Raw genomic sequence first — 12,192 nt, 5'->3', positions numbered from 1 at the left:
ACGCGCTCTCTCTCTTGACAGTTGAGGCGGGAGAAACCATTCCGACTTACGGGACGGGGGTGGTGGCCCTCTTTTCTCTCTCTCCTCCGCGAGACAAAACGCCGGCAATTAGGAGAGGAGGTTGCGGAGGGAGGTTGGTCCTTTTACGCCGCTAGGCGGGACAGGGGATGGAGACGGACGCTGGGCGCTTCCTCTCCTCCTAATAGTACAGTCCAACCGGAGGCTCGCAGAGACTACATCCCCCAGCATGCTTTGCGTCTCCTAGAACGCAGCTGCTGTGAGGTTTCTGCTCTCTCCTCAGCGCCTTTCTCGGACGGCAGGAGGGGGCGGGGTCGGCGTTGGTTGCTGAGGCGCTATGACAACGGGAGCAAAAATGGCGGCGGGCAGGGCTGGCTAGGGAGTACCTGAGGCGTTCTTCCCCCTCGCGCCCCGTATACCAACAGACACCCCCCCCCCATTCCTTCCTTGTAATAACAGCCTCTGCTTGGGGTAGTCCCCCCCTCCCGCTCCCCTATCCATCTCTCTCTCTCTTTATTTGCGTCTTTGCTTATCTCCCTCATGGGTCCCGTTAGCGTCCTCCTGCCCCAAAGGTAGCGCCGCGAGAGGGTGCTTGTGACAAGGACGTCGGCGCCCTGTCTCGGCCCCCCTGACAGGCAAACGGCGCTCTTGCGGCCCGTGAGGGAGTCTCGGGATGAGGCGCTCGCCTTAATGCGCACCCGGCTCCCTGCTGTGGATCTGCGGGAGGAGGGCGCAGGTGAGGAGAAGAAAAGGGTTTCCCAATGTTGGGAATAGTCAGGTAAGTTAACGCCCTACATCCTTTCAAATGTGTTTGGAGGAGTGTTGTGTTTTCGTTACTGTTACGTATTTTGTGTTTTTATCTTGTGTGTCTATGCCGTGAACCAGACCTGAGATCTTCAGTTGAAGGGCAATATACAAATTCAATGAATTTAATAATAATCAGTAAATAAAATGAGCACGATCTCATGTCTTGTACTGTGCAAAGTAGAAGATCTGCTGCTGGAGACATTGCACAGCCTTGCCCTTTGCACTTTTTCTCAGAGATGCCGCCAGTCTCACTTCCCAAGGTAGGAAGTGTGCATGAAGGCTGCAGCCTTGCAACCCGTTCAGTGTGTCCAGGTGAGCTCGCAAGTAACAGCGCATAGGACTGCCTCCTTAAGGTTGCGGTTCTGTGTACACTTTCCTTCAAATCTGTCCCATGGAACTCGGTGCAAATTCTCAGTACGAATGCTTTGGGTTGGGCTGCAGGGATAAATAAGCATAATGGCAACAAAACTCATGCACGGGAAAGAAGATATACCTGTGTGTACTATTTCTACAACACCAGGGTCTAGGGAATACCTCTATGCGGTGGACATTGTTGTTTCATTCAGAATGTTCCGGCCATTAACTGAAAACTGAGCAATTTCCTAAAAGTTTTTTGCAATCTTTTGAAACAAGTGATACGTTCGCTGTATTTGCCTAGGGACATTTATTGTGCTTTAGAGATTTATGCAAAATTTTCTCTCTCCTTACCTTAGATCTTTCCAGTGCGCAATAAGAGTACTGAAGAAGCTGGCAAATTGTGTTTTTAGCATGCATTGCTGTAAATATTTGCATTAATGTGTGTAACCTAGTGTTGCTAAGCTAAGGCAAGGATTACTAAATCTCTAGCCTCTTTTCCTTTACTGCGTTCCAGTTAACTGCAGGCAGGTATTAGTGCAACCTATTTGTGTCTGACTGGATTCAGTTCCTTAGCTTGTGTCATAAGGGCAATTCAAGGCGATTAAAGTAGAGGAACAAATGCCTGCCTGTATATCGCTTCATTCCTATTTCATCATTGTCATGATGCTCCTCTCCACTCCTACTCACTGTCAGTCAGTCAGCATCCCATAGCTCAGTCCTCATTGGATTGTCTGTGGGTTTGTCCCCACCCCATCTTTTATCGTAAAAATATTTTGTATTTCTGCAAACATTGGTGTTCTCCCAGTCTTACAGATTCCTCCCTCTCATGGATGTGTGACTTCATTTATGTACTATTTTGGCTACATAAGCAATGGCACTCACAGCCTGAACACTGGAAATAGAGTGAATGGCGAGTTATTTATTATAGATCACCATTGATGTACATATGCTAAGCTCCAAATAGCTCTGTACTTGAGCAGAACACACACCTTTGGATAATATGTTGCTGATCTGCCTTTCCAAATGCAGCCCTTTATATCATGTTGAGTCCTGTTCCAGAGTGGCCATCAACCTTCAGGAACAGCCTTGCAAGGCCACAGTGGGAAAGAGGAGCAGGAAATTGAGCTTCATACATGGCTCTATGGATACAGTGATTAAAGAATGACATAGAAATATTAGCAGCTGCTGCTGGGCTTTTTCTGTTTGTTTGTCCCAGGTGATTTTGAAGGAAATTTCAATTGTACAAGATAGATTGTTCTACTAGTCTGTTTGAGAGATAAATATACATTATTATAGCTTATTCTACCTAACTGCAGTGGTCACTGTTCCATGGACAGCACAGTGCCCATTGTTTGCTTTGATCATACTGTCATTAAACTTCTCATTTAATAAATAAGAATAAAGCGACTAGTTGTTAACATTTAGTGGCATATGTTGTTAGAGTTTGGTGTGTATATTTGCTGTATGTGGCCATGATTTATAATTCCTTCGCCCCGTGAAGGATTCCCACCCACCTGCCTGCATCTATAGTGTATCTCAAATTGCTTTTGAAGCCCCCTTTGGAATGTGAAATTAGGTGGATTTTACATCACCTTGTTTTCCCCCCTCTCACTAGGGCTGAAGGAGAATGTCTTTATTTAAAGCCCGTGACTGGTGGTCTACAGTGGTGGGCAACAAAGAAGAATTTGATCAAGGATGCTTATGTGTTGCAAATGTTGACAATAGCAGCAGTGGACAAGGTAAACGGACTAAAATTATTGTGAAACTCTACACAGAGGCTGCAATCCCAAGCATATTTAGTGGGAAACACTTTCTGTTAAGCTTAAAAAGGTTTAATTTTGAGGAGATGTGCTTAGAATTGATATTTAATTCTGGAACTCTAAATGCAATTTGATGCTGTCCGTGTTTACATGCAAGTTCCACAGACTTCAGTAGAGCTTATTCCCAAGGAAGCATACATTGCATTGCAACCTTAAAGTTCCATCCTGTGTAGGAATAATGAGTCACCACATTTTCAATTGTGTAAGCTTCACTTAGTAATTGAATATGTTTGTTTTTCAGATAAAATAATTGTGGGCAGTTATACAGGGTTCCTTAGAATCTACAATCCCCATCCTATAAAACCTGGAGATGCTGTGCAAGCTGAAGATTTGCTCTTGGAAGTGCAGTTACCTGAGCCAATACTTCAAGTGGAAGTAGGAAAATTTGTTTCGTAAGTAAACAGTCAGTGTTGCTGCTAATGATCTTATTAATTGGGAAACTCTGAGTGAGTTTATGATTGGAGTCAATTTACTCTCTAAGGATTGACCTGGTTTATTTTATAAAGTGCCTTGGGGTTATATTGGAACAATTATATATATAGAATCAAAATATGGATTTTGGCACATTTGGTGTTTTTTTTAGTTGTTCTTCTGTGGCATTTTCCCAATCCTCAAGGTCATTTTATCTGAACCATGTATAATACTTAACTTTTTAATTAATTATGGTATGTATATGCAACTTTTGAGGCAAACTTCATAAAGCAGTTTAAATAGCTTTGTTACAAATAGGCTATCAAAGACAGGCTACCAAAAAACAAAACATTTTTTTTAAAAAAACTAGATCCTCTTCTATGGTGCAAGGTGGTTCTCAGGTAACCCAGTGGTGGTAGTTTAAAGATACAGAAGCTACTTCAACTGGAACACCAGGATCTAGATGAAGGGCAGGTGTCTGAAAAACTGTGACACTTAAAATTTCGAGATGCCCTCATCTGGAGGGCTGTTTAAATATTAAAACAATTGATGACAACCATAAATGAGTGCCGAAGGAAACATAATGCAATTAATATAGACCTGTTTGCAAGCAAGCTCTCTCTTTTTTCAATCTTTTCAAAGAATATTACATGTTTGCCTTTGCTGTCTACAACTGGGTACTTGTTTGATTACTGTAGAGCTGTCCCTTGTGTCCTCTGTCTTCTTGTAGAAAGGCAACTGTCTTGCATGCATATCATAAAAGGATAAGTGAGAATTTTATTTCTAATACTTGTGAAGACAATATATATTTTAAAAGTTTCTAATAATTTGACAGGCATAAACATGCAAATACAAACATGTCAAAAAGATTGAGTGTGAAAACTCTTTCATGTCTGCTATATAGCACAGGTTCTTAAACAAAGTTTACTAGAATTGTTGATAGTTTATTAGCCTCAGAGTAATGTACTTTCCTTAACGGTTGACTCATATTTTCTATTCTTTTCTTCCTTTGCAGTGGTATAGAACTGTTACATCTGGCTGTATTACACCCTAAAAAATTGTGTGTATATACTGTCTCAGGTAAAAAAGGGGGGCTCTTCAGATTATTGTGACAACTTTTTCTCTTTCTCTATTCTCTGTACAAGTAAAAAAATTGCATATTCTGATCTGCTAATACCAAGTTAATTTTGAAATTATAAAAAGGTGTATAGTATGGGATTGGTCCTCGCCCATTTTGTCTCTTTGTATCTATGCTACTGAAAAGTAACTTTTGTCAAATAAATACAAAGTAATAAAAACAAACTAGGTAAAAGCAATAGTTAAAATACATCAAAACACATTTAGAACCAGCAATTAAAATACATACAGTTTGCTCTGACAGCAGCCCAGTGATCAGCATCCTATGCACACCATAGTTTTCCAGAGGCATGTCTGAAGCGATGAAAGGTATAAAACCTAGAAAAGGGCCATAAATAGGATGGCCCAAGCTCACCAAGGAATTTGGTTTGAGGCTTGAAAGAGAATATAACTGGAGAACATAATAGGGGAGTCCTGGCAATGAGGAATAAAGCTTGAGGATGTATTCGCTTAGTCTTTTTTTTCTTTTAACAGAACAGTAACTATGACAATGAATAGCATGCAAGTCTTTTTAAATGAACAACTAACCTACAGTATTTTAGCAGTTCTGTAGACTTCCAGGTTTGCTTTCCTTATTTGGCAGAGGCCAGTGCCATAAGTAGCAAATATATATCATAACCACGAGAAGTGCAGCACCAACAAGAAAGCTTAGTCTTGTGGAAGGCTGCAATATAAAAATGATAATAAAATATAAATTCATGTCAGACAGATGAGTTCCAAAATAATGAATATAGTACAGTAATAATATATGTTGAGGTTATATTTTCACCATGGGTATGCCAAATGGCTGGTAAACAGATGTGCTCTCCTGTTTTGACAGAGTGTAAAGGACATGTGGCGATGAGGGTAGAAGAACAGAAAGAGATTCCTTAACGTTAAAATGTTGGCATTGCAATTAACATATTGTGTGAGGAAAATGTATCTCACTTTGCTTAGGTCATTTGATATCCTGCCATCCTGTTAAATATTAGACAGGTCCTGTCTTTGCTGTCTTTTTGGCTTCTCCTGAAGAGCTTCCTTGTCCCAGAAGCCTCTTAAGTAAAGACCTTTCCCAGTCTGCATCTGTATTGAATTTGTTTTTATATATTTTAATTGTTATATTGTTTGTGTTTGCCGCCCTGGCCTCCTTTGGGAGCAACGGCAGGATATACATTTGATAATAAATCAAATAATAAGTATAGCATTCTGGCATGCTCCAAATATGACTTTTCTACAGTGTAAGGTATAACTCAATGGAATCTTGATCCTAACATAATTATCATTATTAAAACAATAGTCTACAATTGCAATATAACCACAGCACAATATCTACTTAACACAGGAATTGGAAAATCCTACATATATGATACCTTCTCTATATTAAATAGGAAGCCTGGGAAACATTGACCATGGGAACCAATATCAGCTAAAGCGTATGTACGAACACAATCTTCAGAGAACAGCCTGCAACATGACTTACGGGCCATTTGGAGGCATAAAAGGTAAATTCTATATTATTATTGGTCTACTTTATGCTATCTATAGAACTCATATGTAATTTTGGCAAAATGCAGATTCTTCCTGATTTTGACTGTTTTAGGAGGCAGAATCAAGGACATCTTATGACAAAGTGATTAACGCTGCAATCCTAACCCCACGTATCTGGGAGTAAGTCCCATTGAATTCAGCAGAACTTCTTTATGAATAGGCTTAGTTAGGATTGCACTGTGAATTATGAGACTAGTGCCTCCTTACTACGTACAAAGGATGATGCTGTTTGCCTATCTTGTGGTCATATTTCCTTAGAGGTAGAATATATTTTTTTTATAACTACAGTGGTACCTCAGGTTACATACGCTTCAGGTTACATATGCTTCAGGTTACAGACTCCACTAACCCAGAAATAGTGCTTCAGGTTAAGAACTTTGCTTCATGAATAAACATTCACAATTTTTTTACTGATAAGAATAAGCTAAACAGTTGGAGGATCTATACAACTCTGTAACATGCAGAAAATAGCATTATTGGAGAAACCAAAGACTGGAACTGAGGGAAGTCGGGGGGTGGGGGATGGGTTTTATGGGGGGAGGAAAAATGGGGGGGGGGAAATAAGGATATGTTTTTGGAAAATATGTTTTGTTATAATTTTGAGTAAAATTTATTTTTTAAAAAAGAACTTTGCTTCAGGATGAGAACAGAAATCGTGCTCCAGCGGCGCGGCAGCAGCAGAAGGTCCCATTAGCTAAAGTGGTGTTTCAGGTTAAGAAGAGTTTCAGGTTAAGTACGGACCTCCGGAACGAATTACAGTGGTGCCTCGCAAGACGAAATTAATTCGTTCTGCAAGTTTTTTTGTCTTGCGAATTTTTCGTCTTGCGAAGCACCTCTTCAAGCAATGCACCCTGGGTATTAACGGTTTTAAGAAAAAGAAAACAAACTTGCAAGACATTTTCGTCTTGCGAAGCAAGCCCATTGGGAAATTCGTCTTGCGAAGCAACTCAAAAAACCCAAAACTCTTTCGTCTTGCGAGGTACCACTGTAAGTACTTAACCCGAGGTATCACTGTATAAGAGCAGCCACATTTGCTAGAATATGTGAGAGTGAATCAGTTCTTCTGATACATTGTTAACATGTGAGGATGAGTGCACTAGCTCTGCCCCCTGCCATCATTCTCCACAAATTGTAAGGTGAGCTTCTAAAGTGGAGAGTCTCCTGTACTTGTTTTTTGGCCATAATATGATCCTTTCATGTTAATATTAGTTGTACAGCAAGAAGCCTGCTTCTGACTACATACAGTGGTGCCTCGCAAGACGAAATTAATTCGTTCCGCAAGTTTTTTCGTCTTGCGGTTCTTTTCGCCTTGTGAAGAAAAGTTTTGGAAAAGCTTCAAAAATCACCAAAGTTTTCAAAAACCTCAAAAAAGGCTACCACACCGCGTGCTATGAGTTGCTCCTCGAAGTCAAGTCGCAACTGTATTAACAGTTTTAAGAAAAAGGAAACAAACTTGCAAGACGTTTCCGTCTTGTGAAGCAAGCCCATAGGGAAAATCGCCTTGCGAAGCAACTCAACCAAAAACCCTTTCGTTTTGCGAGTTTTCCGTCTTGCAAGGCATTCGTCTTGCGAGGTACCACTGTAAGGTAGAATATGAATTACAGTTTTACGTGATGTGCATTAACAAATTTAACCACTAGAGGTCTCTGATGTGTTTCAGCCAGAATTGAAATGAAATAAAAATGTTTAAAAATATATTATAGCCCCTTGTTTCAGTCATAGGCAATGAATGTACAGGAAAGTGCACATCTCCTTGTGAACAGTGCCAGAATAGTCAGGACTGGTTCAGGAGTTCATAGTTGGCATGTTAGTGTCTCAATTAGTGTCAGGACCAACACATGTGGCAGGACGCACATTGAATCTGGTTTTCTGTACAGAGTTTGTGAATGGATGATCTGTGGGTGAGCTACAAATGTCTCAGTTGGCCTAATCAGTTTTGACTCTACGGCTGAGCATAAGCTGCACAGGGATGGAAGATCAATTAATATGGTCCATCTCAGGAGGCATATGGATTAAGATTATTTTCTGAGATCTTTTGATGATTCCCTGCTAACTTGGTCAGCAGCCCTGTCCTATTAGGTCCTGCTGAAGTCCTGGTCTCCACTTGGAATGAGGGGATGGCCTAATCTATCAATATGATCACTTTATGTGTTTATACAATTTTTTATACAATATAATAAAAACCTCTAAGCAGTTTACATAAAAAATACAGCAGCAGTCAATAAAATGTCTTAAACTGGATATCATATCACAAACAAAACTGAGCAGCATACTTTATATATAAACTAACAATCATAGTAAACATGTATTTGTAATGACTATTTAAAGGTAATTTCTGCCTCTGTCTCATGAATTACCCAAGGGACAACATTCCAGAGTGTGGATGCTGTCACCAAGAATATTTTCATCAAGCGACGATCCACTGGTTGGCAAACCAGCGGGTCTCCTCACATCTTAAACATTGCCTTGGTCTGTACTGGGGGAGGCAATCTGCCAGGTATCTTGGTCTCAGGTTGTCCACGGCTGTAAATTTCAACGACGATACAGTGAACTTGGCTTGGTAGCTAGAACCCCTTGCAGATCTTTCAACACTTGCCACAACATGCGGAATGCCGGGCAGCCTTGCCGCTTAATTTTGCCTTAGTTGTAGCTTCCATACCAGGTAAAAGTGTTCCACACATGCAGTTCATTATGGTGGTCTAATCATGAGGTTAGCAATGTATGGACCACTGTGGCAAAGCTATCCTTGTTCAAGAATGGTTGTAGCTGTTGCACAAACTAAAGTCGATATTAAGTATTCAGAGCCACTGAGGTCACCTGTGCGGTCTGTCCATGTCGTCCCTGGACCATTTCCTGGACGCAGTAGTGAAACTGATGAGGAGAAACAAGCTGAGGTTGAATCCTGGCAAGACAGAGGCATTGTAGGGGAGTGGTTCCCGTGTCCAAGAAATTTGACAGTTGCCGAACTTGGATGGGGTTGCACTCCATCTGGAGGAGCAGCTTCAGAATTTGTGGGTGCTTATGGATCCAGCTCTGTCACTGGAAGCTCAGGTAGCATAATAAATAATACACAATAAAACAAAAAGGAAAGCCAATAACCCCCTCCCCCAAACGTGTCATAAAAGTTGCCTCTCCTTTTGTTACGGCAATTCTGTAACCATTTGCTTTCTTATCTTGCAACTGAGGCTTAATGCCAAAATCAAGAATTTTGGAGAACAGAAAAACCAGCTCTGTGCTGTTGTACATTCTCAGTATAACATCTGGTGTAAATAACTAGGTTGTAAGTACCATACAAAGATTAGTTAAACCAATTCCTTGTGCTCTGCCAGCATATTCATACAAGATCTGTACTCTAGCTATGCAGACTTCATTTCTTATGGCTAAATATTCCTTTAGTCTTAATTAGTGATTAATTTGCTTTTATAATATACGTTACACTCGATACGGGTTTCGTTGCACCAGCTATAGGATTTAATGTGATGAAAATAATTTGTCAAGCAACACCACAGTGGAGATCTTTAGTGATCCCAGATTTATGAATGATTCATACTGGTGATTTGTCATCATTGAGTGGACTTGAAACTTGCTAAATTTGTGTCGGGCAGTAGCTCTATCACATGTTGATTTTTTAATATGAAACGATGATCCACGGCAAGATAATAGTAAAATGTTACGGTGGATCAGCCAATTGTGAGAATCAGTCAAGTATCTTTGGCAACTCCATGCTAAAGGTCCGCATCAGATGATGCATATAAAATAGCAGGCGAAGCATGGTATACGAGGTAGAGCTGAATGTGTCAGGGCTCTGTTCTCCCCTTAATCTGCCCATTGCCATGGCACAATGTAACAAGGGGACAAGCTGGGGTTTTGTTATTTCAGAAAGTGAATATTGAATGGGATGTAGCATTTTTATGGTTCCTCTGAAAAATCTTAACACAAGTAGCATTGTAAGGATCACAGGGACTGTTACGCTATTAAAAATATATATAACCGCTCCCAGAATTACACATCTGTTTTATGTTAATCCATGGATCCAGCAAAACAAAAGAGAAATAATAAAAACAATTGTATTTTTAAAACAGTAGAAAAAAGTTACAAGGGGAAGAAAGGCAATAGAAAAGCCAGCTTTTCTCAGCCAAATGTCTGAATCCATTTTACTTTTATTATAGTTCAGCCTGGAGGCAAAGCATGTTTCAGACTTACAACAAAGAAGGTGCTATGAGGAAGAATTCTTCTTAATAACAAAGTACTACATATGTAAAAACCATGCAGCTTTGTAACAGGAAACTTATAAGAGTGGTAGACTGGGGGTTTACTTTTCCACAATTTTGCAAGGGTGGTTTTTATTAGGTGCTAGTCCAGAAAAAAAGATTATCATCTAAGCTTTATGTTGCAAGTTTAAGTGTATCTTTTACTTCTATTTAAATTAGACAGAGATATAAATTTGGTCTATGATTTATCAACTACTTCTTTGCAGAATGGCACTTAACCCTTAATGTAAACAGCTTTTAAACATTGTCTGCTGAGAAATAACAATGGCCCATTGTGTCTTGGGTTTGTGCATACCCTCAATTTCATCTCATCCTGCCCAACCAGAGGTGAGTAGAAGCTTCCACTGCTGGTTTGTGACAAACTGCAGTTTCTCATTTAGTCCATATACTGAAAATGTAGTTGTTACAAACTGTGAATGGAAGCTTCCAATCTCATCCCCTTCAGTGCAGCAGGTTGTGAATATTGCTTTCAGTGATTGTTAGCAGGGCATGGTCTCCATTTTGTTCCAAGAAACAAATTCAGAGGAAAATTACTCTTTTAAAATTCAGTTTTGTTCTGGAGTACTGTCTTTTTTGTATTTAGTGGAATCTTCGAAAAGCTTTAAGGAGGTTTCTTTTCTTTTAAGTACAATACTAGCTGCTGTGTTGTGATTATACTTTTAGACACAAATATTTCATGTAACTTTGCCCTAAGAATGTCACGCAGTCATACCTCGGGTTGCGAACATGATTCGTGCAGGAGGCACATTCGCAACCCGCAGCGTTCGCGGTCTGAGGTGCTGTGTCTGCGCATGCGCGTGATGTGATTCGACACTTCTGTGCATGCGCGTGATGTCGTTTTGTGTTTCTGCGCATGGGCGAGCGCCAAAACCCAAAAGTAATGTGTTCCGGTAGTTCCGGTTTCGGCGCGGTCCACAACCCGAAAACACACAACCCGCAGCATTCGTAACCCGAGGTATGACTGTATTTGATATTTTCTAGCATCGCACCACCTTTAGAACTCTGATAGTTCTGATAAAACTCCTCTGTGCTGTGGAGTTTTATGGAATATTCTGTGCAATGTGTCTGTGGCAGGAGAGGGAGTAATAGGTTGGTTTGATCAGGATCTGGGATTCTAGAAGAACCTGAACTACTTACTTGTCCCATTGTTATCAGTCATTATAAAGTACAGTGGTGCCCCACAAGACGAATGCCTCGCAAGACGGAAAGCTCGCTAGACGAAAGAGTTTTCCGTTTTGGAGGTGCTTCGCAAAACGAATTTCCTATGGGCTTGCTTCGCAAGACGACAATGTCTTGCGAGTTCCTGCTGGTTTTTTTTCCTTTCCCCCCCTTTTTCTAAGCCGCTAAGCCGCTTATCAGCTGATCCGATCAGCAGATAAGCCGCTAATAGCGCTAATCCGCTAATCCGTCAATGGGCTTGCTTCGCAAGACGAAAAAACCGCTAGACGAAGAGAATCACAGAATGGATTCTTTTTGTCTTGCGAGGCACCACTGTGCAGCAAAACAATGAATTGAACTTTTGAACCACACAAATGTACTTTTGGAAATCTGCATTATGTTTCTGGTTGCACATTTAAAAAAGTTTTGTTCTGACTCCGTTGTTCCCTTACCTCGCATCTATCATCAAGGCAGTTGTGGGCAAAGAATGGAGTTGGACCTTCATCTCTAGACTCATTCCTGCCCTGTGTGTGCCAAGAAGGAGGAACTGTCATGGGGAGCGAGGCGGGGCCAGAGGTTAGCAAAGAGATGCTGGGCATATGTGGGCTGAGTTATGGAGTGGGCTGAAATGAAGGGTGCAGGAGATGGTCAATGAAAACCGTTCCCCACCCAAACCATGTTATCCT

At 40.8% G+C, this 12,192-nt stretch overlaps 1 protein-coding gene and 1 long non-coding RNA gene across 3 annotated transcripts in view; both read left to right on the top strand.

The window, feature by feature from the left end:
- Positions 1-18: 18 nt before the first annotated feature.
- The window catches only part of BBS9 (Bardet-Biedl syndrome 9), a 229,434-nt gene continuing 217,260 nt past the window's right edge, over positions 19-12,192 (top strand). Inside the window, exons 1-5 of one of the 2 annotated variants that reach the window (XM_081165109.1) lie at positions 19-796; positions 2,798-2,921; positions 3,244-3,394; positions 4,429-4,493; positions 5,918-6,031. In XM_081165109.1, coding sequence (XP_081021235.1) covers positions 2,810-2,921; positions 3,244-3,394; positions 4,429-4,493; positions 5,918-6,031 — 442 coding nt within the window. In that variant the 5' untranslated portion in view covers positions 19-796; positions 2,798-2,809. Of the gene's footprint in view, positions 797-1,686; positions 1,707-2,797; positions 2,922-3,243; positions 3,395-4,428; positions 4,494-5,917; positions 6,032-12,192 lie in introns of those variants that run through there. The other variant, XM_081165110.1, reaches the window with a different exon arrangement.
- Positions 7,227-7,772, top strand: LOC308569814. Its single transcript, XR_014000879.1, has 2 exons — positions 7,227-7,321; positions 7,664-7,772. It is a non-coding gene; the product is annotated as an uncharacterized lncRNA (long non-coding RNA).

This window comes from Podarcis bocagei (assembly GCF_964188305.1).
Source record: "Podarcis bocagei genome assembly, chromosome: 12".
Classification (NCBI taxonomy): domain Eukaryota; kingdom Metazoa; phylum Chordata; class Lepidosauria; order Squamata; family Lacertidae; genus Podarcis; species Podarcis bocagei.
Note: the sequence above shows the minus strand (reverse complement) of the source record. Positions and strands in the feature narration are given on the sequence as shown.